The sequence below is a fragment of the Lepisosteus oculatus genome, chromosome 7, assembly GCF_040954835.1.
Source record: "Lepisosteus oculatus isolate fLepOcu1 chromosome 7, fLepOcu1.hap2, whole genome shotgun sequence".
Lineage (NCBI taxonomy): Eukaryota > Metazoa > Chordata > Actinopteri > Semionotiformes > Lepisosteidae > Lepisosteus > Lepisosteus oculatus.
The window spans coordinates 26,781,980-26,809,943 of record NC_090702.1 but is presented as its reverse complement, the minus strand read 5'-3'; the positions used below and the strand labels follow the sequence as shown (position 1 = coordinate 26,809,943).

Here is a 27,964-nt window from a genome sequence, read left to right as displayed (position 1 = left end):
ATCATCAAACTACTGGGCACTAGGTAAACAAGGAAGACTCTTTGGATTTTTTGTGGCAATACCCATTTTCCACTGAAAGCAGGAATGTTGAATATATTCAATTCAATCGTTTGTGTCCTGAAAGTGGTGAGAGAGATGGAGAGCTCTTGTCCTGTCCATGGAACGTGAATGATGAAGCTGTGGCATTAGGCATCACCAAAAACACAAAATACAGATTTCTTATTTTTGTCAGCTTTCTTTTAGGCACTTGATTTCCTTCATTATTTTCCTTTTTATTAATTTTTAGTTGCAGAAACTCTGCTCAGGTGACCTGGCCTTACTCTTTGACTGACTAGTTCAGGTGGGTAGCTGCATCAGCATGCCTAGGCTGCAAAGGAACAAGTAATACGTTTATTCCATGCTGAAAAGAGAAGAAAGAAAAGACAATGTTTCGGCTGTAGAGCCTTCTTCGGGCTTCGGGTTCTATGATTGAATAGGCTATATTTTGTACAAATTATATGGGCAGCTTTGATCAAGACAAACAGTAAATGGGATGGATGGTACTCTAAGACCATGGACTGTAAGTTGGTCATTTTAATACAATTATCCTGTCTTCAAAACCACTTCTAAATCTTAGTTGCCATCCGTGTCTGCTTTCATCATTCGTATTCTTACCATTCTATGAAATGCAAATCTTTGTATCTGCAGTAATTTGTGAAGGTTGTATACCTTGACAAAAATGTCTATCCAATTCTCTGCAGTAGTGAAATATACAGTATATATTTAATGTATATACTACACACATGTAGTATGTACGATGATTTTAATTAACCAAGATACCAGAGGTACAGGATCTTTGCCATAAGGATTGGCCATAAAATCAGTTCTATTTAAGGAATGAAAAAGTAAATGCTGGCAAGACACTTTCTCGCAATAAGAGTTGCTTAAAACACAATGTCCGTACCTGTGACATAGTACAGAAAAACACTTTGACCAGCACATTTTCTGAACAGATTTTTCACATAGGTTTTTCTTTTCAACAGCTGTTTCCAAGCCATTTTTCTGTCTCATATATATGTATATTTTCATATAAAATAAAAATAGCCAAAAACTGATCAATTTCAATGAGCATTTAATCATAATGTAACATTATGGCAAACAAAACTACAAAATAATAGCTTGAAGATGGTACATTTGAAGGAATGTGGAGGTCTGTATGATGTCTGAAATAGTTTGCTTTCAGTTTGGTGCAGTTTTTACATTTTCTAAATGTGTGTTCTTGTTTTTAATAAACATAGATGTACGTTGACTGTTGAAATAAAAATCTGAAATGGTACTCTACATACTGTGTATGTGCTTATTATAGCAGTCTCCTGATCTTATTTTGTGTTGCACTGTAGATACCGCTTCTCTCCCTACTATAAATGCAGTACAGACTCCATGCTATGTAAGTATGGCTAAGTGAAGGTCTGTTAAGTGTCCGATGTTTAACTTTAGCAAAGTAACTACTACACTTGAACAAGGATTACATTAGGACAGGAGTTGCTTCAGTAGTTGGGTCACTCAGGTATTGAGACAGAAATTGAGATTCCAAAAGTGAATTAACTGAGAATCATGCATTATTAAAAAGTACAGTACTCCTTTCAATGCTAAATACTTTTAATGTACCTTGTGTATGCTACAGTGCTAAATGTACAAGTGTATAGAATTTTTAAATATGCAGATTTATACAAAACAATGTATATATTCAGATATCAGATGTATATTTTCATGGAGTATGATTTCTGATTAATTTTAAGTCTTGTTTAAACAAATTGTATCTTTTATTTTGAATGTAGTGTAGTGATTTGGCACTTTTATTAGCCGTACAATAACATAATCCACAGTAACACTATTGTGGCAGTGACTTTCAGTGGTTAAAGACCATAGGCTCCTAAATCAAAGACTGGGTTAATAAAATAGTTAAAATCTTGGCTTGACTGAAACTAGAGAACCCTGTAACTTCCTAATATTGAAATTCCAAACCCCTGGCTGGAATTCAATAAGCTCCAAAGCCATCTTCACTTTACGTTGGTTAGTATACAGTAGGTCAGTGGATTTGAAAAAAACATAAATCAAAAGCATGGGAGTTATTTAAGGAACGGGATAAGCATTCTGACAGTGAAACCTCTGCAGAAGAGCAAAAACAAAAATGTTTTCTAAAGAATTTGTAAATTCATTAAGCATCTGGACTAAGTTGTTTTCAGTAATGCTTGAATCATAATGAAAGTCTCACCCTAAGGCTGTTCACTGGAGGGTATCCAGTAAAATTATTCTCTACTAAACAAAACTCAAAAACTGATTTTTTCTGGTGAAAGAAGGCTTTATTAAATACATAACTGAGCAGAAAACCCTGTGCATTAATTGGTCAGCATTAGACCAATGATTTACTGTCCTTCATGGTAAACCTGTTTATATTACACATATATACATTCTCATAAAAATCTGCAGAATTATATACTGAAGGATATATAATTCAATTGGTACTTTTTTTCTAATGCAGTGTGACAGTAATGTTATATCAATACACAACCTGTACACCTTACAGTTCAACATACAATCAAAAGCAAAATAGCAACAAAAATTTTCCCGGTTCTTTTAGCCGATTTTGAAATACAAAAACACCATACTTACTTGGCAGTGTCCAGTTGTTAATGGAGACTGAGAATAGCATTGTGCCAAACGCAAGGTAACAGTTAATGCCAGTCCAAAGCTTACAAACACAGGTTTGTAACTCTATCACCTTTTCTGTTTGTTAAATTTTCTACTTTTTCATTCACTGATCAATGCGAAATATTTTCAGTGCATTCACAGCTAGGTCTTTTAAAATTGTTCTCATGCTTGATGTCTACATACTCTATTCCCATTGGCAATCACATTTTAAAAACAGATTTGTTAAAAAAAATGCTTAGACAATACTTTCAACTGCTATGGCCTCACTCCAGAGCCACCAGGATGCTCTGGATTTCTTTCTTCATGATTTTAACATATCAATAATTTTATGGGCCATAATTGTCACTGCTTCCAAGGGTTTTCATCTTCTTAGAAAACCTGCTGGGCTGTAAAACCTCCCTGACGAGGAGCAAGGATGACTAAATTAGGTTCTTAATATCATTTATCAATTATTTTCTTTGGTCTTCACAAAGAGAGAAAGAACCCATGTATTTACAAAGAGAAAATATTTTTTTATCCGTTAACATCATCTTCAGTGCCGTGCAAGAAATCTCTAGGTGTTACGAAAAGCATTACTGTAACCCTCTTTGAGCATTCAAAAATACACAATGTTCAGTAGTGCAGAATTCGGGTGTCCTTGCTGTCTGATGGCTTTTTCACACAGCTATAACAGCCCTGGCTGATGTTCGCCCAAGTGAACTTCATATGAACATGGACCTCTTGCTTTAGACACTTCCAGAACGTGGATTATATACCATTATATATTTGATCACATATACATGGTATATGTGTTCAAAAGGCAAAGCTATAGAGAAAAAAAAATCCCAAAGCATTATATCAAGATAGAGGTCTTATAATGCTGATCTCAAGGAAGCACTCAAGTTCTAGTCCAGTTGTTCTCTTGGTTACACCTACCTTGCTTTGGTAGAGATCCAAAAACCTTATGAGTACCATCAGAAACACAGCACATTTACAGCAGCTAGACATTATTTCAAGTGACAGTATTATACATAAGAATGTTTCAAAGACTTTTCCTTAGACATCAGAAACAGAAGGCTTCAGAATTAATCAATTAAACAAAGTGGGAGGTGTTGGAAAGCCTGTGGAATTCTTCTCCAGTAAGACACCCGTAGGAGTGTCATCCTCTTAACATTCTGCATTTGACATTACGTTTGTGGTTGTGCATAAGCCATTTAATTATGCACATATCCACTAATGACAGTCCACCTGCTTGTTGTATAGAAACTAACAATATACTGAGACAGAAATGAACAAGGTAGGACCCCACACATTCAAGTATACTGTGCCAAAGTGTAACTATTAACCATACTGCTTTCAACAGTCGGGAGTACAAAAAGTAAATTCTGACCTATCATTGCATTAAAGAAGCAAAGCATGGAACATGAAAGCTGACCCTTAGTTTTTGTTTAGTTTGTGGGAGAACTATTCCCCAGCACAAAATGTAAAACTGAAGTCTAATACGACTTGATGGCAATTACTCACAGAATGTCAGTTCTGGGGCCAGAAAGCCTCCGAGCACAGCTATGCTTTTTAACCACACGCACCCTCGTGAGTCCAGCTCCATACCACCGCTGAGACAGTGGTTTCCTACTTGGCTTCCCTGTCGGGCTTCATGGTGAAAGGCTCGAGCCGCTCGCTCTCGGGCAGCAGGCTGTTGAGCTTCTCCATCAGGGGGACGGTCTGGTCGATGCCCATCTGGATGCGCCGCAGGATGACAGACATCTCGTTCACCTTCTGGATCTGCTCGGCGTACTTGGCGTAGCGCTTCTGCCGCTCCTGCATGATGCTGAACAGGGCCTCCACCGACAGGTCCATCTACAGCAGAGAGGGGCACCGCGTCAGAGGCGCAGCGCCGGCTGTACAGGAGTCTCAGGATCAGGGCGTTCCCCATTCCTGGTTTCAAACCTGCTCGTGTTAGTCTTACAGGTCAGTGGAACCAGGGTATGATGGAGATGCAGTAATGAATTTACTGTGGAGCTGTCACGTCATGAAAAGTACTTTATTTAACAAGGACGAGAGGAAAGTCTCTTGCAGGCACCAGACGGCTCTGTGCCTGAAAACAATTTCTAAAAGCTGTGAGTGCTACCTGGCCTGTCATAAGCATGGTATTTATTATCATGTCTTAAGTGTCTCCTTTCCTATGCTGTTGTGCGCGTACGTGTATTTACAGTAATGCTTTATTTTGTATGCCGTAAAGCACTGTTAAATTCATATGCAAATGCATTTAACTTCATCGCCATATGTTAAATAATGCATTATTACTTTAAACACAACATAAAAGTAATGCAGTTTTCAAAAAGGGAATTTAAAAAACACGACATGGCTGGTCATCTCCCTTAACCCTGTGTATTTTTATTCACATTGCCTTGCAGAAGTATTCACTCCCTTCATTTATGTTCCATTTTCTTGAATTACAAATGATGTACAGTAGGCTAAAGAATGATTGGCACCCTTAATAAAGATGAACGAAAATTGCATTCAAAATAAACAGCACAGATAATGAGCTCTATTTTGTACCCACAAAATGGGAAAAATTCAGACATTAAAATACAATTATTTTAAAACATGTTATTAAATGAATAATACTATTTTTCCTCAAAAACATAGGAGTCCTGAGCTTACTGTAATACATTTTTAATATTTTAGTCAGACCTTAAATGTTGAATCTGAAAATATCTGTGGGTGAAAGAAGTTAAATGTCTGCAAAAGCTACAAAGAAAATAACTAAGTATTTACCCCCTTTGCTATGTCAAACCTAAGTTACTTCAGGAGCACAAAATTACCTTGACTAGACCCACAATTAGTTGAATTCCCTCTACAATAACAGTGGCTTGCATGAACTCAGAATAAACACACCTCTCCCTGCAAGTATCTTTAGTCAGGTAGTTAATGTCAAGAGATGATTCAACTACGAAGACCAAGGAGCTATCAAAATAAATCAGTGACAAAGTAGTAGGAAGGCACAGATTAATCAAATGTTACTGTACAAAAATGTCTAACTGAATATCCCTTTGGACATAGTGAAATCACTCATTTAAGAAACAGAATATGCAATGTACTGCACTGTACAACCCAGTCACTGCTTATAGCAGACTTGGAGGCTATGTCTCTGTACTGTAAGTCTCTGTATTAAGCTGCTAGGCAAGGACGAAATTGGTTAGGGATGCCACCATGAGAACAACAGTGACTTTGAAAGAGCTACAGAGCTTAATACCTGAGATGGGGGAAATAAAAGTCAGTGAGTCCACAATATCCACAATAACCAGTCACTCTACAAAGCTGGCCTGTACGACAGGTAAGGCAAACGTAGCTAAAATCCTGCACAGAGTTTACAACAAAGCATTTAAGTAATACTGGAAACATGGCTAAAGATTTTGTGGCCAATCAAACAAAAATTGAAACTTTTTGATTTAAATGCAAACTATGAGGTCTGGTGCAAACTCTGCACAGTCCAGTCCACACCGCTGGCAGGGGGTGGCAGCATTAACACAGGGCTGCTTCTTATCAGCAGGGACTGGGAAGCTTGTCAAGACCAAGGGGAAAATGGATGGAGCAAAGTATTGGCAAATCTTACAGGAAAAACTGATTCAGTGTGACTTACACTTGGATGAAAATTCACTTTCCAGCCGGGCAATGACCCAAAGCACAAGACTAAGTAGATACTGGTGTGTATCAAGAAGAAAGTGAGTGTCCTTGATTGGTCCAGTTGTAAGTTCTGATTGCATCTGCTAAGACGTCAGTAAGAAAAGACTTAAAACCTGCTGTCTATTAACATTTCCTGGGCCGCCTTGACAGAGCTTGAGCAAGTTTACAAAGACATTTGAGAGAATATTGCTCTGCCCAGGTGTGGAAAGTTGAAGGAGACATATCCAGAAAGCCTCACAGGTGTGTATTGTAACTGGTGCCAAAGGTGTTTCCACAAAGTATTGACCCAAGGGGGTGAATACTTATGTAATCAACATATTTTAGTTTTTGACTTTTCATGTCCATCTCTCAACATTAATTGAGTTTAATTAAAGTTTTGAGGCACCATTTAAAATTAATATGCAAATGCATATCAATTTAATATTTATGTCTCGCCACATAGCATTAACCAAATTTACAGACAAGATTAGGTGGAGAGTTTACAGCCTTAGTTCTGTATAATCCAAAGTAAATCTCATTACTTTGTTTTAGCAAACTTTTTTAATTAAGCACCCTTAGGCTTTTAAAAAACAAGTTTATGAATATTTTTGGAATGCCATGGTGTATTTACTTTTTAAGCAAGATGTTTTTCAGTGACAAAAGAATCTGTAATTTGTTCTAAAATGCATGCTTCTTAACTCATTCCTTCATACAGACAGTTACCCAGTGTTTATTCCTGGTATGTAGAAAAGTCATCTCTGGTGCAAACAATGTTCTTTATCCTAACTGGACAGCTCCCTAGTGCATAGACAGCAGGAAATTCTCGAGAAGAAAAGGCTCCGGTTTAGGGTCTTTGATGATCACTGCTGATATCGGGGATATTTTGTTCATTTCAAGCTAAAAGCTCTAATCAGAGATCATCTAAGTACTGTCATTTTCCAAAAATGCTCTTTTTTCCTGCTGCACAGTTCAGGTTAGCATCGCGGACTTCATATTCAAGTCCCTCAACAAACATTTTCTTACAAGAGGCTGATATTTGTACACAGGCGCTGGTGTGGGTTAAGATTCACTGGTTCAGGGGCAAAAGACTCATTCCAAACAGAAACAGAAAGTCTTTAGTGACCCTGCCCCGTGGAGAACAGCATTATTGTGGTGGAAGATGAAGAAATCACACAGAGACTGGTGTAGCTGTAGGAGCGGGTAAAGCGCAGGTCTCAAGATGGAGAAAACACTGTGGAGTAAGATAACTGCTGACAGCAGTCCAGTTCCTACACATGGCATTCATGTCCTCCCACACTCTTCCTTACACTACCGCCACCACAATGATGTCAGTCCCTTACACAGACACATCCTGCCAGTCAAATCACACAGACAACTAGGATTCATCCAAAAAACCCCACTAAGAATGCTAAGTCACTACCTGAAGACTATAACTGGACGTCTGGGTCTTCCATAATCTATAAACCAGCAGCTGCCACTCATTGCACATTTCTGACCACAATCCTGGGAGTTTCCACACGGCTGCTGAAGTTAGAGATGGGAAATGAATGGATGATCCCTCAATGCATAGATGACCTCACATTGCAGAATTCCTGTGCGAAATACTCCCCGACAGCCTTGCCTCTCTGTCTTTAACTGAGATGCTGTGTTTTTTTTTTTGCCTACAGCCCATGTAATGCACTCAGAGAATGAGGTCCTGGGCACAGACTTTTAAACACACCTGCCTGCCACAGACATTTCTCATGTGACATGCTGTCAGCTCCACTGTGCGCACTAGGAGAGCTGAATGAACACTAAGTGAAGGAGAAGCACGCCTATAACCAACATCACTCAGAGGCTCCTGGCAGGTCCCTGGAGTCGCAGTCATGTAACAAGCTGAAGAAACACGGACAGCTATGACCGACCAGCTCCAGCCTCGCTCAGCTCGCTGGCCTCCTCTACATGGGGAATCAGGGCACTAGAAAAGCCCAGACTCCACCTATCCAGCATCACCTTTACCTGGTGCTCAGGAGCACCTCTGGGTCCTGGCATTGCTGCTGTGTGGCTGAACTGAGCGATATTTTAAGCATACATGGCACTTTTGTACAGTTGCAAGTAAATGTTTGTGAACCCTTTGGAATTACCTGGATTTCTGCATTAATGACTCTTCAGGTTATACCACAGCATCTCAATTGGGTTGAGGTCTGGACTCTGACTTGGCCATTCCAGGACACAAATTGTCTTCTGTTTTAGCCATTCTGTTGTTGATTTACTCCTGTGTTTCGGGTCATTGTCTTGTTTCATCACCCAACTTCTATTAAGCTTCAGGTGATGGACCGTTACCCTGACATTCTCCTGTAAAATTTCTTGATACAATTTTGAATTCATTGTTCCCTCTAGGATAGCAAGCTGTCCAGGCCCTAAGGCAGCAAAGCAGCCCCAGACCATGATGCTTCCTCCACCATGCTTCACGGTTGGGATGAGGTTTTGGTGCTGGTGTGCAGTGCTTTTTATCCTCCAAACATAGCGTTGCACATTTCCGCCAAAGAGTTCAACTTTTGTCTCATCTGCCCACAGAACATTTTCCCAGAAGCGCTGTGGAACATCTAGGTGGTCTTTTGCAAACGTGAGACGTACAGCAATGTTTCTTTTGGAGAGCAGTGGTTTCTTCCATGGTGTTCTTCCATTAATACCATTCTTGTTCAATGTTTTTCTCATAAACAGAGACTTTGGCAAGTTCAAGAGATTTCTGCTAGTCCTTTGCCATTACCCTGGGGTTCTTTTTCACCTCCTTCAGCATTGCACCCTGCACTTGCCATGATCTTTGCAGGACACCCACTCCTAGGGAGAGTAGCAACAATACTGAATTTCCTCCATTTGTAGACAACTTGTCTTACTGTGGATTGATGAACACCCTTTAGAAATGCTTTTGTAGCCTTTACCAGCTTTATGCATCTCTACAATTCTTCTTTTAAGGTCCTCTGATATTTCTTTTTATCAGGGCATGGTTCACATGAACAGCTCTTTCTTGAGAAGAGAAGACTCTGTCAGTAACCAACCTTTGTGTGCCTTTTTTATAGGGCAGTGCACCTTCAACCCACACCTCCAATCTCATCTCATCTCATTGACTGGAACACCTGACTCCAAAAAGTCATTAGCCTGGAGGTTCACATACTTTTTCCAGCCTGGACTGTGAATGTTTAAATGATGTGTTCAGTACTGAGAAGAAGTACAGTACAATTCTGTGTCTACTATTGTGACTTAGTTGAAAATCAGACCACATTTTTATGAGTAATTAATGCAGAAATTCAGGAAATTCCAAAGGGTTCACAATTTTTTTCTTGCAACTGTATGTGCCAACTCACAAGATCTTTCGTACCATGCTAGTTACTTCATTCATGAATAGTATAAAATAGTGCAGGGTGTATACGCTCTAAAGTTGTATCAAAATACTCAAACAGACTGCTATAATTAACTAGCTGCTTATCAATATGTTACATTTCAAATGTATTTTAGTGTTATTAGTACATCTAGCCTAACCAAAATGAAATTTATTTTAAAAGCGTTAAAACATTTAACAAACTTAACAAGGCATGTGTATTCATTTTAATAGGCGTGTTATTTAATGGGTATTTTTAAATTGGTGCCTAATTGAAGCCAATAATTGTAATTACCGAGCCTTCATAAATTCCAGGATAATTTAATTTTTCAGGAGGAAAAACAGACAGGAATTTTGGCAACATGAGCAGTGACAGCTACTGTATTTTGTTTTTGCGTAATCCTACAAGAAATAAAGAAGCCCGCACAGAACAGAACGGTGTGTTTGGCCAATATTATCCCTATTTTAGTATCTAACATTTCAAAATAAAAAAAAATTAAAAAACCTTTTCTCCAGTTATATAGGATGCTTTTTCATCATGAAAATCCTTGTAAATGAAAGAAAAAGCCACCCTGTAACGTCTAACCTACGGTGTTTGATGTTGCTATGACAACTGTCTCAGTATGAAGTGTTCTCTTCAGTTCTTGGAAAAGAGATAAAAAAAACATATTCCACAAATAAGTTAATAACAATGGAATTAAGCACAACACATACATGGCTTGGCAACTAGCTGAGGCAGGAAGCTACTAGGCCGAGGTTTTTCCATTTGCTTTATTGCTTAAAGCCACAAATTTGTTTCTTTCCACAAATTACTTGGTCTTAGAAACTGTTTTTCAGGACTGTTTTTAAACAATTGAAGAGAAAATAACATTTTTTGCAAAGTGCTGATTGCTTAACATTCAGACACACCTATGTGATTATTTCACTGGGCTGCGTAGTCACAGAATAAATGCAAATTGCCACCTTAACAAAACACATTTTGAGGGATGATAACTTAGAGGTGGCATTTGATGTCACTTCATGATTTAATTTTTAAATTTAAATTTAAATTTTTAATTCTTAGAATGTTGCTACAGTATCTACCAGTGGTAGGACTAAAGAATTTACATTAGGCGCGTTGCGTTAAATTTAAAATGTCTTGCTGTGTCTGGATATTGGTATGAAGCCAAAAATGACACATGAAATTGTAAATGTTTCAAGCTGTTATGAAGTCTTGAAGGAAATATAACATCTTTAATATTTCCTAAAGTAATTTAAGCCATGCAAATGGCCTAATAATGCCATTAAAATTTGTCTAATATGTTGTGCAACTGAAATCTCAGTATCATTGACAATCCACTTGCACTGCCAGAAGAATCTCCATTTTTGCAGTGGGTTTTTTGGACATAACCGAACATTTCTTGGGAATAAAATACTAATATATTTCTGAACTCATCCTTAATTACATTAAATAGTTCAGGTTAATTCTTGCACAGAAGCATTCACTCAACCATTTTATTTTTCTTCTTCAGTTGCAAATTTGTGGTTTTCTTTTTAAAAAGACAAGAAACTGTACAATAACTAAAACTGCACACCCCGTCTGAGTCATGACCCAGATTATAAAATAATCTTATTATAGCAAATGGAAACAAGCAAATGACCTCTAGCAATCTATTACTTTCTGTAAAGTGTCTCTCCAATGCTGTTAAAACTCAGGATAATGAAGCTTCATTTCCAAAAAATGGCATCTTATAGAGATTAAGTATTTTTTCTTTACACTTTTGAAAATCTTCATGTTCATCTTCCAGTTTTCTAGCTATATCAGAATCAGGATGATTAATAAAAATTAAGGAACAGCAGTGCTCTTACTGCAGATCGCTGTGGTATTCCACTAATTACATCACCCCAATTTGAGTGCTTAACTCTGATCCATATCCTAGGTTACCTATCCATTAACCTCTTCATATTCCAGATAAATTCCTTGCCTTGAATGTCTACTGGCTGCCATTTAAACATTGATATTTCACAAGGAATTGACAAAATATCTGAAAACGTATGTATCGTATGTCCATCGTAAATCCATTTTGACTATTCCTTAGAATCACATTACTGTAGGAGTGATCTTCTAGTGTAGTTCTAATTATTATTTCTATAACCTTGCATATTCAGCAATTGAAGTGAGACTTATTGGTCTATTATTACTTGCTTCACTTACAGTATGTCACTACAGAAGGACAACAACAACAGTCATTTTTTTTTCCAGTCAGTGGGTATTACCTATGTCTTGAAAAAAAGTCCATGAGATTTTGTAATACAGTACAGACATTTTATCGATAATTATGATTAAGTGTAATGGTGTAAGGTACTGAGTTACATTTCCAACAATCTTCAGGAAGAAGTGCTCTGGCCACGACAGGTAACGGAAACATTTTGCTATGCAGCCATGTTGTTGAAGCTGATAACTGCTTGTTTTTTTCAAGAAATGACTGGATGAGATCTTTGGATCAACAAGCTGCTAGCTACCAACAACTCATCTTGTTTATAACTGTTCTTATGACTGTATTGCTCTGGTTTTCTTGATGAACGGCCTAGCCCTGTGACCTTTGGGATGTTTTGCCATCCATCTCGTATCAATCCTGATACGAAACAATGCAGCTGGCTCATTAACTTAATGCAAATTGTTAATTCAGAGACGCAAAATAATCAAACATGATCAAATACAGTACATATACAAGACACACTTCGCTGCTGTCTTTTTCATAAAAAGGGTCTTATGCTTTTAAATAGAGGCACAAATGAAGGGCATCAGTGCAAAATGGACAAGAAGCATTCACAGTGTTTCCAGCAGGTAAAGCATATAATTAAAGGGGCTGGTCTAATGCTGGACAATTTGTTTTCAGAAGAAACTGTACAGAAGCTGTGAACAGCTGAACCAGCATTATCAAGAGCATGACAGGGCTCTCAAATTCATCGTTGCCATGCAACCTGAGTACAGAACCAAACACTAGGGAGAAGGCTGGAACAACCCTGCTTGCTTTCATCTGATGGCTACATCAAACCCTTTGTGCATTTATCTGTAGAGCTACTGAAAATAGAGGTTATATCACTTAACCTATTCCAAGTGTGTTTACCTAAATTAGAAATAAATACTCTAGAGATTTTTTTCCAGTCCACTTTAAACAATACCTGAACAGTAACAGGCAGTCTGGAAAATGCAAATGAATATCCTTGTGCAAAGTATTCTAGTTCAACTCCAAAAGTACTCCCAAATTTAAAAGTGTTAAAACATTACAACCAGGTCTCCATTTTCTTTCATACTTTAGTCGTATGTTCTTTGATTGTTAAGTGATGTAAGTCTTCCATTCAAAACTGCACTTACTACAGAGTTCTGCCATGCATGGTTTACACTTCTAGTGAGCACACACCTGTCCTTCATCAGCCTCCAACCTTGCAGGATCAACAAGTTCCTCTTCTTGACTTAACTACATGGCCCAAGCCCACAATATTTGTGATGTACTAGAACAAATCTTATATGCTTTGTAGTATCAAGATCTTTTGCATGGAGTGATTAAAGTCAGTGGGCAGCCATATGTGTACCTGGAAGGCTCTAGATGTTTAGGATTCTCTCCCGTTCCCAAATTGACTTTACTTGCATATATTTCTATTACTGTTCTTAATTATTATTTGATATCTTATTTCTTACCAACAATTTTTGGCATCTGTATAGGCAAGAACAAAGAACCCAGCACTGTTAACATCAACAAATCTCAGTATAAATAAGATTCCCATCGTCAGAGAATCTGGGACAATGTCAACACATTAATGGATAAAGAACCCATTCTCAGATTTTACTGTATGCTTAATTATGTACAGAGACCATACTTTGAAGTGCATATTACTTTGGTCAATTTTCTGGAAATGAATACTATAGAATAAACACAGTCTCAATTCCTAACATTTCACATCCCTAGGCCTACAGACATAATGAATAGGAGCAATACAGTTCAAAACACAAGCTAATGGCAACAGAACAGTCGATGCCTACAATATGTTTCATGCAAGAGACTTACAACAATTGCTTACCCCCAAAATAAACTGGCATTCGTCTCACCCAAATACATGTACAACCTGCACTTGACACTGTAAACTACACAGACCAGCCCCTTACTGAAGCAAAGCCAATATCCACAGACTGGGGAGCAGAGTTAATTTTAGAAAATCTGCAGGTACTCTCATTAGACAGTATTTTGTTATGGAGGAGTCTTATTTTGATTAGAGTAATGTCCTTTTAAAAGAAATAAGAAACTGCACCCTCTTGCTTATCTTGTTTGTAGTAGCATTGTGTTTAATGAGGAAAAATAACTGTGCCAACTTTTACTTCTTTAAAACTACCAGCAAATTCAGCACTTTGTGCTAAAATGGCACTTCAGCAGTCAGGGGAAAAAATAATTTTCTGATATACTTCCTTTTACACGTAAGGTACAGTATGTATTTTAAACCAAAACTACATTTAAGATGAAACTATTCTAAAATAATTATCTGGAAAACTGCACTGCATTATTTGTTCTATTTTTTTTTTCATGTGGTATATTTGGATGCTATGAAACCGCTGATAACATCTCTTACTATAATGCTCTAGGATGCACCTGGGCTTTTTTTATTTTTCAGGCAGTACAGCAGTAGAAAAAATGAACATTAAATATTTTGGGTCGTGCATTACTTAACCAGTTCTGTTTAATTGAATATCGGACACTTTGATCTTTAAGATAGGGCTTCAGAGGTATGCCAGTAGATAAGAACAAAAAGGGTCTGCATACCATGTGGCTCCAAAATGGAAATAACTCTCATTCTTGAGTTATTTGCCTCTATCAGGTAATGCATTTAAAAAAAAACATCCTTGCTAAAGCCAGAGAGACTAAATTGATTCTGCACAGGTCTTTGATCCTCCCCCTTCATTTTACTTTGAAGTACTCTGACTGAATTCCCAACAAAAGTGCACAAATATAACCCTGGAACAATACTTCAGCCCCAAAATGCATGTGCAGCATTTAAATTAATGATAAATAAATTTGAGAATATCTTTGGTTTCGGCAGGTACCGGTTTTAGAAAACTTTCCTCATCAATGATTTTCCAAAACAGAGAACTATTCACATTATTTGAACATTATCTTTCTTTAGCCACAGTGCTCTTCATTCCCAGTTCCTCCTACTCCACTCCTAATGTTCGGGAAACTTGATGTGAATCTGCAACTGATTACCTGTCTTAGAGCCTAAAGCGAACAAGCATGCAGTAATCAAAACGATGGACCTAGAGGAAGAACGATGTGTGGAAGAAGAAGAAGAAACAGGAAAAATAAACGTAGATACAGGATTTCACATACACAAGGGTAGAAGAGGGATACCAGGTTGTCAACTATGCCTTCTCCCAACACGACTAAGAATACCAATGTATAATAAAGTATCAATTACAGTATTTCGCATATTTAAAAACAAATAATAATGGAATAAATGAAACATGGTTTAAAGGGTAATCAGCCTCAACTCTTCTGTTCCATGCCATTATAGGACTTTGAACTATCCAATAAATTAATTGCTGAATTAACCAGGTGCTTGATTAAGCCAAGTGCTGAGGGTCACTAAGGTGTTTAGTAGTTGCTGTTGCCAAGACTTGCACTGGAGTGTTTTTGAAGTTTTCCGAGTCATGTAAATAAACTGGTACAATGTAATACTTTCAACATTGCTCGATTTCAATAGCGTGATTTCATTTCTTAAATCTGATACCACCACTGTGGATCCACACAAAGTTTTAAAAATATAAAAAAACAGTCATATTCAAGACAAGTAGTTCAAGTAAGGAGCTGCGTCAGCATGCATAGACTGAAAAGGAACAAGTAAAGGTTTATTCCATGCTGAAAAGAGAAGACAGAAAACACAACGTTTTGGCTGTGGAGCCTTCTTCAGCACAGCCTTTTTCAGCACAGTATGGAATGAAACCTTTACTTGTTCATATTCAGGACAATACTTTTTAAATCATATTTTTATACAAAAATGTGGTAGAAGAGATAAATACATTCACAAGTTTCCCATAGCAATGTATTATGAACATGCGAGCAAGCGAATTTGAGATAGGAAAATGAATTGACATGGCTTTTTCTCCAGAAATAAACTAAATGGGGAAAATATTTGATAAATAGAAAACAGATTTTAAGTGTCACATCACTGCTGACATAATCCTTTTGAAACCAAGAAACACTATTATCTGCTGTAAAATCTGTAAAATCCCCACTTCTGGTAGTGTGGTTTCAGTGACCTTCGTACATACACCACTGCACACCAATCAAACACTATTTTGTTAATAAAAAGCCTTTAAATAAAGCCTTCTTTGTAGCTCTAGCTATACATTTAGATAGACACTTCTGTTTAACTACCAGGAGCCACTAATCCCTGTTTACCCAGTACCAAAATCTATATACTGTAGAACATCACCTTTAATGAAGCTCCAGAGTTACCACACAACAGTGTAGTGCAGTGTTTAGGGTTGTGACTGGAAAGATATGAGCTCAAATCCCAGATGTGACACTGCTGTTGTACACTTGAGCGAGTTACTTTGCCCAGATTGTTACAGCTTAACACAAGGCTGTGTGTGTAAGTGTAAGTCACTTTGGACAAAGCGAATAATTTGTATAATTTACAGTGTGTAACTCCCACAATGAGACTTCCTGGTCTTTCTACTACTAATTGCCGAGACCCACTATCTATTTGCTCCCTGCTTGACACGCAGGTGTCACACTTTCATACAAACCCAACCCCATGTGAAGACTCAAACAGTTAACCCCTACCTGCCATTAATCAGTGAACTCTGAGCGGACAAGCTGTCCAGTAAAACCACAACGCCCCGTTGGTGCTGGTAATCCGCCCCTGTTCCGCGGGGGACCAGACCCACTGCAGGTGCTGTTCTAGTGAAAAAGCTTTGAAATCACTGGGAAAAGATGATTGCGGAGGACGCATTTTTTGGAGAAAGCCCCTCGCACACAGCGAAGTGAAGGAGCCGACGCTGTACTGTACCTCCTTGATTCTTTTGACAAGGGCATTCTGGTCAAAGGCCACGGCCTCGGCACACTGGTGCAGGTGGTCCTGGTACCTCAGACACAGCTGCAGCACCTGCACGCAGTCCAGCTTCTCCAACCTGCTGCTGCTTGGGGATGTCTGCCCACTCAGGACCCCTGCAGAAGACAGAAGAGCACGCTGGCTGAGCCTCACCCACAGGAAATACGGTTGGACTGCAGAGTGTAAACGTCTGAAACGCGTCGGCATACGGAATCGTGAAATTTACAAACGGTCGTTAACAATCAGAAGATTTTCCAATATTCCGTGTTCTGAGAGTGGGGTTATTTTTTGATCGGTGGAACAAGGGAGAGACAGGTACTAGACAGAGAGATGTGAATTTCACGGATGGTCATGAATAAGCAGGTTTATTCGCCAAATACCTGCAGCTCTCAGCCGTTATAAAAACTGTACAAAACTGCTCCAAACGGCAAAATTTGTGAATTAGTCATACAAAAGATCCCAGTAAAACTAAAAACAGAAAATACACATTCATATGTATTCATATCATTATAATGTATTATCTGCATTATCAATACATGTACTATAACTATTTTTAAAATCGGCAAGGCTGTTTTTGCGGTCTTGGGCACTTCATATGTGTGTTCCCACAAGGGTCTGAAAGGGCTTAGGGCGTCCCGTTTCTAATTTATGTTTCACAGGGGTGTTCTCGAGCGCCCCCAATGCAGCCTTCTCGCAAGTCTGCATCAGACCACACTTCACTGAACTGAATTCCCCCAAATTCCTTGCAAAATCATAAAATTTCATGTTCTAACCCATAAGTTAGAACTGATAGGAGCCAAGTTGCCATGGAGAAAGTATTCTTATAGTCTTAAAGCTCAATATTTTATGAAAAACTAAATTTCATTAGGCTACTTTATATTCATATGTATTCAAGGTATGAAGTGTTGACTTAAAGCTATTATTCCATTAACTGACTACCCAATTTTGACTAATTCTTTACCTACAGTGCATGGAAAGAAAGTGTTTAACACAAAACTTAATAAACACAATAACAGAAAGCTGTACTGCCAAATATTCTTTATTTAATTTACTTTGCCATTTTGAGTTGAGCCCGCTCAACATCACTATGAGTGCTTACTTTTGTGCAGGGACAGATGAGATGACATTCAGATTGACAGTGAGCCGTAACCAGCAAGCGACGACATACTAGGGTGTCTCAAGACCCCTTTTAAAATGGTGTAACCTTGAATGCTCACACACCTTCCTTAAAGCCACACCTGCTATATATCACAAACCTGTGGTCCTGGTGGAAGGGCTTAAGGTTTAGTGTGCTTTTCGGACACGGCCAAGTCATATTTTATGAAATGCAGAAACCAAACCGCAATACATTATTTCTGAAGAGATTTATCATAATGTTATCAAGTACTGTATGTCACCAGTCACGTGAAACAAACCTTTCATATAAAAAGAAGTTTCAATACACATCAGGTTGAACATTTTCATGATTATATTTCCACAAGAGATTGAGAAATAGTCATTATAAACTTCACCACAACTGCATTTAATGAATAAGTGCATTTACAACTACAGAGCTATCCCAAATCATTAAGAATCTGAATGCCAGCTGTTGTCTTAAGTGGTATATTTGAATGTTGAACGCTGGAAAAAGCAATGAACATGCCTGGCACACACTATTTTCATCAAATGGAAGAAATGGGGAATGACACCAGCTACATGAATATTTTATAATAGACTGTACGGTCACAAGTGTTGCTGAAACAAAAAGTTTCAAGTTTTGTCTGGGGCAGATTCAATGCTTTGATTGTGGAATGGATACGTTCTCATAGAACACTACTGTATTCTCTGCTTTGACAAATGACTCATACATACCCCTGCACTATTTTAAGCAGTAGATTAGATCTCACAGAATATTCAATAAGCCTTTGCCACACTGAACTCTCTAGGCCAATTTAGGATTTTTTGGTTGTGATGTAACAATCACATCTGTGATAGCTTGCTGAAATTGCAAAAAAACATGATACAAAACCAAACGGCCATCAAAATGTACTGGCAAATGTTACAAGACAGGGCCTAACATCAGATCATAAGAGCATAAAAACATTACAGAGGAGACGTCATTTGACTTATGTAGTTTATTTAATTCTACCAGCTAACAGATCCAAGTTTCTGAACCAGACGTTTATTGAAAGAAGCCCGGTTATCAGCTTTAACAACATGAGTGACAACCCTTTGTGGGAATATTGTACACAATTTGGCTGCTTCTACAGAGTTCGCTAATCCTCCTATTTCAGTAACATCTGCGAGCATATCTAGCTTACTAACTATAACAAATGATTGTATTATTACAATGTGAAATTGGGAAAGTTATAAAATAGCAGGGGTTCTAATATAGCTCCTTGTGGTACTCCACTACAATTTTATACCAACACTAGATTTTAGACCTACATCCCATTAGAATTTGGTTCCATATTTGTAAAAATGAACTCCCTACATATTTTATACTCAAATATTTGTTACTTAGGAAAATTGATGAGAGTATTAATAAACTCAATAATACTTACATTTGTTTGGGAATACAGCATTTTTATTAACAGTTTTTTACTGCTTTATTGTCCCTCTCCAAAAGTAACCTACATAATATTTTACACACACATTTTTATTTATTTGATTTATTTGATAAATGTGTAATAAAGCTGGGACAGAACATTTTCTGAAGTCATTAAGCTCTCCGGCAACCTTGAAGTGGAGTGTATTAAGTTCCACTTTTCAACCAGCCAAGGTTGCTTAGAATGCTGTGGTTAACTTTAGCCTTCTGATTAAAGATGCATAAGGTGGGATGCAGAAAAATTGAATGATCATTTGTGTCACTGGAATGTCATAAGCTGCAAGACTTTTCAATGTGCAAGAGCAGCAACTATTTACAATGTCAGAAGATAAGTAAGCAAAGGAAACCGCACATGACTTGCATATAGTCACGCGTTGTTCCATATTTTAGGAGAGATGACACCTGCCCAGGTCAGTTTTATCACAATGACACAAATTACAAAGAGAACGGCATTTTACAGAAATAATATTCCCAGAGCATTTCTGTAGTGTGAATGTCAGTACTGTTCTGAGGTGAACACATGAAAGGAGAAAACATACACAACCCGTTAAACGACCACAGCTTGATCCCAGAAACATCAAGTTTTAATTCCCATTAAGTGCCTCTGGGTCATGGCTGACCATCAGGTTATTACTATGCACACTACTGAAACTGTGGCTCATCTCATATTAACATGGAAGTGGCCAAATAGCAAGGGAAGACTTTTACTTGAAATTATATGAAGACAAATTATTTGGAACATAAATTTAAACCATAAAAAATGGAATAGAAATGGCCAAGGTATACTAACTTCACAGTATAATGAATTATTCTAAAAGGGCATCACGATCCATGTGTCATGATCCTGTTACTTTTACACTGGAGTAGCCTAAATAACTGTGTGTTGCTGATAGTCTGTGTAATACGACAACCAATAGAAAAGCTGAACCAGTGGAAAAGCTCCAGCTTTGAGTGATACTTTATATAATCTTCGATCTCATAAAGGGGTAAAATGGGTATGGCAAAATCATTGCCTTTAAGAATGGGATGTGACGTACTGAAGTTATATTTTTGTATGCAAAGTACAAAATCCCACAGGTCTTCGAAAAAAAAACAATGGCTGCAGTCAACTGTTCTAATTAAAATTATAAACAAACAGGTATAAATTCTGGATGTTTTAAGAGGCCTTTAAAAACACTGTCACAAGACTTTGACCATGTCAGCGGCAGCAGCTATCAGCCTAGTGGACCCCTGTCAGTGAATGATATCAAGACGGGTGTGGGTCCAGTCCTCCAGGGAAGGGATGCAGAGGCTCTCCATCCACAACCAGCCGTGCAGTCAAGCAGATCTGTTCTCCCAGTGTGAAAGGCCCAGAGTCGAGTCATCACCCCCCCACCGTCCAGATTCATAGGACTATCTACATGTCAGACACACTCTGTGAAGGTAAGTGCACATTTTGATGGGGAGAAGTTTATGGGGGCAGGATAGAAATTATTCCACGTATTGTCCCAGGAAAAGGCCTGTTCAAGTCACTATTCCAAGGATCTTAGACTATTCTTGAGTTAAGTATTTAAACAAGGGCCCACCAGCTTTACTCCCTCCAAGAGCAGAAGATGCTTTGGGACTCAGACATGGCAAATTTCACTAGCAGACTATAACCAGGAATCCTCGAATGGTGGCACACAGGCGGCTTAGCATCGCTGAGGGTAGGATCGTGATTAGATGGTCAGGGCTCTCTTAGCTCCTGGAAAACAGGGACTCTCCCGACACCTGCTGCTTCCCGGTGACATTAGTGAGAGATGGATCTCTCCTTTAATTGCCATTCCCTGTGTGATTACAGGTATCACCACTGCAAGCCTAGCTGAAACGACACACTAGGTGACTTCAAATGATGTGATTATATGCATATAAAAAAAAAAATTAATTTAAAATTCTTTAACATGACAGTCAGAGGTCATTTATTAAATCTCTTGAAGACTAATGCTCAGATCTGGGAGGCTCAAACAGCCTTTGCATATTCATATGCACATAAATCACACATACATAACTTGCTGTGGAATGAATACCCTTCTGGTTCATAAGAGATATCGACATGAAAAACAGTGACAGTGGGTTTTTGCTGTTGACTCACCATCTGGTGCAATTGACAATTTCAAAGTGAAGGACAAAGATCAATTCCTTTTTAAATCTGAATGGATTAGACGGCTTAAGAGGGAGGGATAAGGAATAATTTGAAGGTGAAGTAAAAACAAATATCCTTGCGTACATTCTTGTCTGGGAGGCCCAAAACTGTCCTTCACTGAGTAGATTTAATTCAGTGTCCTAAAATTTGTAATAACAGTATGCTACTCTGACTACAAAATACATCAAATTCAAGGATCACAAAATAAAACTGATTTGCACTGAATTAAGATTAATTAGTAACCGTGAGGACAAAAAGATATAAAATTATATTAAAAGTTTTGTATTGTGACTGTAAATTTGTGTACTAACCCCTAATATCCTATTATACATGAAAAGAACAATACTGTGTCAACAGCCTGGGATCAGGATATTATTATCTGATATGGTTAATTGCATGACTAGCTGAAATCAGATCATCATCATTATTTTATTAATGATGATCTCAGCATTAGAAAGTATGCTTTTTACAACCAAAATGTCCTATGCCACTCATCACTGAACTTTTACAACAAGGCAGAACAATCCAGTCAAATGCACAGTCTGTGGCAAACGTCATCACGACAAAGTTTTGGTTTTCCCAACTAGTATATTATCCTTTCACATTATCAACATGAAATTGTTAAATCAGCTGCGCCCTGCTGAAAAAAGGCATCTTGAGGGACAGAGGGACGTAGAAAAAGCACACAAATCCAATCAATATGTAAGACAGCATATATTGTTTAAAAAAATAATTCCATTCAGATAGCAAAGGGCTTAAGATTCACTTTAATGCAGAGGAAAATGTAGCCACACAACAATTTTATGATGCAGAATTGACCAGTACCCTGACTAATGGAAAAGACCCATTTCTACCTCAGAGCTTACAAATGAAATGCCTATAGTGTCCTTTCACTGTGTTGAGAAGTTGTTAGAAGTTAAGATGAGAAGTTTTACGTCAGTTTTATTGAGCCACAGGGTCTTGTGAAAAAAGCCTGAGGCCTTCAGGTATGAGTTCAACCTCGCTATTTTCTTGCTTATGGATCTATTTTATTTGTTACATCTCAGCCCTCGACCAAACCTCCTTTTAGAAATTCAAACACCCTTGGTTTTGTTTTGATGTATATTCCAGCATATATTTTAGCTGAGGTATTTTAACATGTCTGGAAAATACATTTAGTTCATTCTCCCATTTCCATCAAAACATGGAGGTGGTTAACAGCCTCCAGCACAATAAACCTGCTTTTTTTTCTGGTGGTCCCAGATAGGATACAGTTTGTAGCCACTCTTCAAGAACTTTCTCTGTGTTATATTCTTTAAATACAATCAAATATCCCCTCTGTAGGATCCTAACTCATACGATTTACACTTATTTCATATCAATCTCTTCCATAAATTGGATTACACTCTATGGGAATGCATTTCTATATTCCCTTTTTCTCCTCAACAAGACCCACACCTTGGGCACAGTAGACAGTATCCTTTGTGTAAGAACGTGCATCTTCTTCTCAGTTCTAAATGTACTTCCTTGAATTTGCACCTGTGTCATTTAGTGTGTTTTTCTGTGTTACTTCAGATTAAGCCAATACAGTGTCCTTGCAGCTGTCTCTGTTCAAGGTAGGAAAGATTCATATCTGTTAGTCTGTCTGCACAGGACATTCCTTTGAGTACCTGTTTTTTCTTCCCTGTGTGATGCCAGAGCACCGATATTTTTTATGTGGCAGTGAGTGAAACTGAATACAAAATTCTAAGCAAGGTAGTGAACTGTACAATTTCAACTTAACATCACATTATTTAAATTCTATGCTTTTAACAAGATATCCTAATAATCTGTTTTCCTTGTATTACTGCTTCTCATATTGTCACTGATGTTTCAAAAGACGTTCACGGTGCTAAACTGCAGCAGTCAAAACATGATAAACTTTAAACAGTACTTAAAATCTATTTACCCAATTAACAACTTCACTATTGAAAAAAAGTGTTGCTACATTTTTTATCTTCCTCAGTTACGAGACTTAACGATGATTACTTTTAGTTTTGATTATAGTAGACAATATCACATGTTTGTCTTTCCTGCCCTCTGGTGGTTAGTATTAATTCAGAAGAATACTACAGAAATCTGCAAATATTTCTCTGTTGGTTAAAATTTTTTAAATATTTGTCTATATACAGCAACATTTTTAATAATGATTGAAAAAAATAAGTAAAAAATAAGTTTAAAAAAATATTTTGCTTATTTTTTAATGTGTCTCATGTTAGTGTAGTTCAGGTAGGTCTACTGCAGTTACACAGAAGTACATGTACAATACTGTTGTTTATTATGTTAAGGGCTCAGACAGACTCTCAAGCTTGAATGCGAATTGTTTATAAACAATGAAACCCATGACCTGCTTTTTCTTGAGATAAAAATACAGCATTTTTGACTGACAGTCACTGCAGCTGAGATGATTTGTTTACCACACAGTGTGACATGGCCACTCCTACAGGTCATCAGATAGTCGAACAAATAGATTTGCGTTTCTAGATTTGGACAGAGCTAAGAAAATCTCACATGGTCAAAAACAAAGATAATACTGGACACCCAATGGTGATCTACAAAATAGGTTTTTGTAGGGACACATTCAAATAAGGTGGTAAAATGTGTGGCCTTTCTTTCTGTCACAGTATAGTTTGATTGTGTCCCAACAAAATGGGCCTGATCAGTCAAAGAACATCTAGAGAAAGCCAGGTTGTAGCTGCAAGGGATGTTGAAGCCCACTTGCATCAACACGACTTGGTAGCAATCTTTCCTCTGAACCTCAACTTCCACACCAATGCCACAATTAGGTGACTGGAGACATCCTGCTATAAGATATGTTGTCCACGGGATGAGATGTTCAAGTGCATTCCTGATTTCTTACTATTTAAGGATTGAGTCTTACTTATAACACTGCAGCCTCACAGGTATCTAACGCAGAGGTCTCTGCTGCATGGCGAATCACCTCAAGCCACACATTCCTGGAAGATATGAGTCAACTGTGTGCCACTGCTTAGGAAAACCAGATCGCATGTGGCTATTGACTGCACAGACTCAAGCCCTTAATGTCTGGAGTAAAGGGCTCAAGCATCCTGGTTGAACCACTCCTGGACCGATAATTCTAAAGCCAAAAGAGCTTTAGAAGTTGAAGATTTTCATCTTCAAACAGGGTTGTCCAGTGAGCAATTCTACCACGAAACAAGCTCTCTGATGTAAAGACCCACTTTTTCCACCACACACTCTTCTACAATACACAAATAAATATAATATAGATGTCTAAAGAAAGGAAAAAAACAAACATCCAGCACAGTCTTCCCTCTGACCTTGCTTCCTTCCAGATTCACATATTTTCACAAGACATCTTTTGTTTCCTTTTCTGCTGATTTGAAAAGCTTCCAAATTTCAATACCAAATATCAAATTCTACAGAAATGTCTTTGCGTTCTGCTTTTGTAACAATACTAAAATGCTCTCTAAATTATTCTGTAAATTGAACACTGTTTTATAACTAAATTAAAATGTTCAGTTTACAATAAAATCAAAATCATTTGACAATGGCAAACAATCACGTTGTTAACATTATATAATGCACAGCTTTACTGTCAATGAACTGGGGCAATTACCATTTCTTGGTAGAAATTTGCCTGTTGAGCACCCTAAAAGTGCAAACCCAGAAGGTTCATTGCTTAATAGGATTCTGTGTGTATTATTTGCAAGTCAGTACTACCTAGTATTTATACTGAATTGACAAATTAAAAAAGCTAATAATATGCGCTGACTCATCCTCATTTCACTGTCTTGTGCCTCCAGTGAAAATATCTAGTTACTGACACACCACAGCAGCCAGTATATGAGCACTGCAGTACAGTAGATGCCTACCAGATTTCATCTACTGTCATAAACATGATGTTATTTGTCATTTCTGCAAATAAACGAAACATCTTCTTTAACTGAAATGAATGAAACAGTACTTTCACAGTGCACCCTCACAAGGTAGCCTAGCCCCTGCCCAGCATGAGTCATTTTTAGGAAGACATAAGAAGACAAAAGTTTTTTGGTGATACTTCCATCTAGTGGATATAATATAATATAGATTCCTTCAGTGTTCTACGTTTTTCTAATGAATAACATCATTCTCAAAACACTTGACATCTTTTTGTGGATACATTTTGTATCCATATCAAATCATGGCCTACACTTTCAGCTACGTCCCCCGTGAGTTTCATTTTGTACCTGGGATTGAGAGACAACACAGAGTCCAATGTAAAGTGAATGTAACGTTTCTGGATTCAAACCCAGATTTATTTATTTTTTCTCTTCACATCTTAATTTTCTTACAGTGTAATAACAACAATTTCCAAATCCCCTAATTCAAATACAAAAGTATTTTTCCTGTTTTACAGCAGAAGACTGAGCAAGATATGAGAAGTTCTATATTTGGTCAACAATTAAAAAAAAAACAAAGAATAACTGAAAGGTGACTAATTAAATAAATAATTTTAGCTAAGTAAAAAATTAATGGGCTTTTGCTTCCGTACAATACCATTTTAATAAATCACGAAAGAACTCCTGCTGACACTTTGAAATTGTGGCATTTAAGTAAACAACATTCCACAGTGTGAGGATTAAGAAAGGAGTGTCAGTTGAAAGGAAAGAGAATTGGATTTTCATCAAAGGCTTTAATGAGCAATTAAAAGCCTCAGTTTGACTACAGTACACTACTTATACATCCTACTGTATATATATATACTTTTTCCTATATATCCATATCAGTACCAGATGGCAACTCGCACAACTCCTGCAATAGTAATGGAAACACCCAGTGATTGAAAAGCCATGCTTCAAAATTCACAGAGAAAACCAAAAGGTCCCTAATTAAATGGTACCATTTCTGGGGTTTACAGAGACAAGACCACCACCTTACCTTTCAAGAGAGGCTGGAAGGTTGGTATTTCCTGCAGCTTGATGACATCTGGGTCGTTGTGAATATTCCGTAGGGACTGCGTTCCTGGTGCTACCACAACGATGTCATCCATTTTGGCTTTGTGCTTGGCTGGAGAAGGCATCACTACGGAAACACAAAACCATTTGATGAGCAGCAATGTTTGTTAAAAAATTAAGAATGCAGGTACAAATCAGGGCAACAGTATACAATTTTAGGTAAGGCAATTTATTTGTCCATTGTTTCATTTTGGAATTTGATACAGCCTATGCTACATATAGAACCAATGCATCCCTGTGACAAATGAACAGACACCATATTTAAGACCTGGCCAAACATTAAGATCAAAGAGACCATAAAATGAATGAAAGGGAATTCATGGGCAGAACAGAGGGATTCTAAAGGAATGGTCTGATTCACACTTTCTCCAATGCATGCACACTTGTAAAGCAATATTTCTGTATTGTTACAAGAAGCATAAAATGTGACATTGCAGTATCATTGGTGCTGTACTTTAGTCGTTTCAGACTGAGTCTTAAAAAAAACAGAATTTGCGCTATTTACATCACAGAATAATATTTCACATAGCGTTTTAAGCAGAGAAAAGAACAGGCTTAAATTACTCAATTGAAGCCTTGTGATCATGAAACAATAAATCTCTAAAAAGAAGCAACATGGTTTCATCTTTAGGGCGGTGGTATTTGCAACAGTGGCTTTTACCTGCGGAGTTTAGTTCTGAATGCTTGTGGTCAGAATCAGCACTTTGCTCTGCTCCCATTGTGACAGTTCTGGCTGGAGCCCTGGCTTTCTCAGCAGCTTAAACCTGCAAGATACAGGACACAAACTGGGCTCCAATAACCAACACCTCACACCACCAAGCTCCACCATTCAGAAAGTTAAGCATTTCGCTGCAGGAACTGCGATACCAGCTGGCTTTGTAGTTCTCAAACACTAAGCGTTCATGCAGCTAACTTCATCCCCTTTTTCTTTATAAAAGACAACATAGAGGATTCTTATAAGGGGTAATATCAAATGACAATGAAGACGTTTTCAGCCTTCCTATTAAAAGACAAGTTTTGCATTTAGGATAATAAAAGCACAACCTATTTAGAAGAAAAAGAAGCGACTAACGTAAAAAAAAAGACTGAAACATGGTTCGTCGTGCCACCTTACCAGGTTCCTCTTTTTCGGTGCTTCTCAAGCGTCTTCAGTTTTTTTAAATTTTTAACTTTAGTATAACTGATATGTACACTACAGGTTAATTTTAAATTGTCCTCCCAAACGTTTTTGTCCCTTCTTTTTCGTGTGTAAATGTGAAAACGTCTAAATGTAAATAACTTTATATACAGTATTTTCATAAACCCGGTAGAATCACTTTAGAAACCTCTCCGCCGCCCTTCTGCGGCAGAAGGGAACGATTCTTTCCACTCGCTCATACAATCAAATCTCTACCAAAACCAGAACTGCAACAACAACAATGCTGTCAGCTGGTATGTTCACT

The 27,964-nt window shown here is 37.7% G+C and overlaps 1 protein-coding gene across 1 annotated transcript; it reads right to left on the bottom strand.

The window, feature by feature from the left end:
* Positions 1 to 1,094: 1,094 nt before the first annotated feature.
* borcs5 (BLOC-1 related complex subunit 5) lies at positions 1,095 to 27,964 on the bottom strand. Its single transcript, XM_006633634.3, has 5 exons — positions 27,637 to 27,964; positions 27,184 to 27,286; positions 26,446 to 26,589; positions 16,739 to 16,896; positions 1,095 to 4,527 (listed from the first exon to the last, which is right to left on the bottom strand). Exons 2-5 carry the CDS (start codon positions 27,239 to 27,241, stop codon positions 4,300 to 4,302), a joined length of 588 nt encoding a protein of 195 aa, XP_006633697.1. The 5' UTR covers positions 27,242 to 27,286; positions 27,637 to 27,964; the 3' UTR covers positions 1,095 to 4,299.

What these genes read in the sequence shown, in the direction of transcription:
- borcs5 (XM_006633634.3), bottom strand. Translation starts at nt 27,241, where the DNA reads ATGGGAGCAGAGCAAAGTGCTGATTCTGACCACAAGCATTCAGAACTA. An exon ending in TTCAGAACTAAACTCCGCAG is followed by an intron (nt 26,590 to 27,183) that starts GTAAAAGCCACT and finishes GTGTTTCCGTAG; the next exon opens with TGATGCCTTCTCCAGCCAAG. An exon ending in CTTCCAGCCTCTCTTGAAAG is followed by an intron (nt 16,897 to 26,445) that starts GTAAGGTGGTGG and finishes TGTCTTCTGCAG; the next exon opens with GGGTCCTGAGTGGGCAGACA.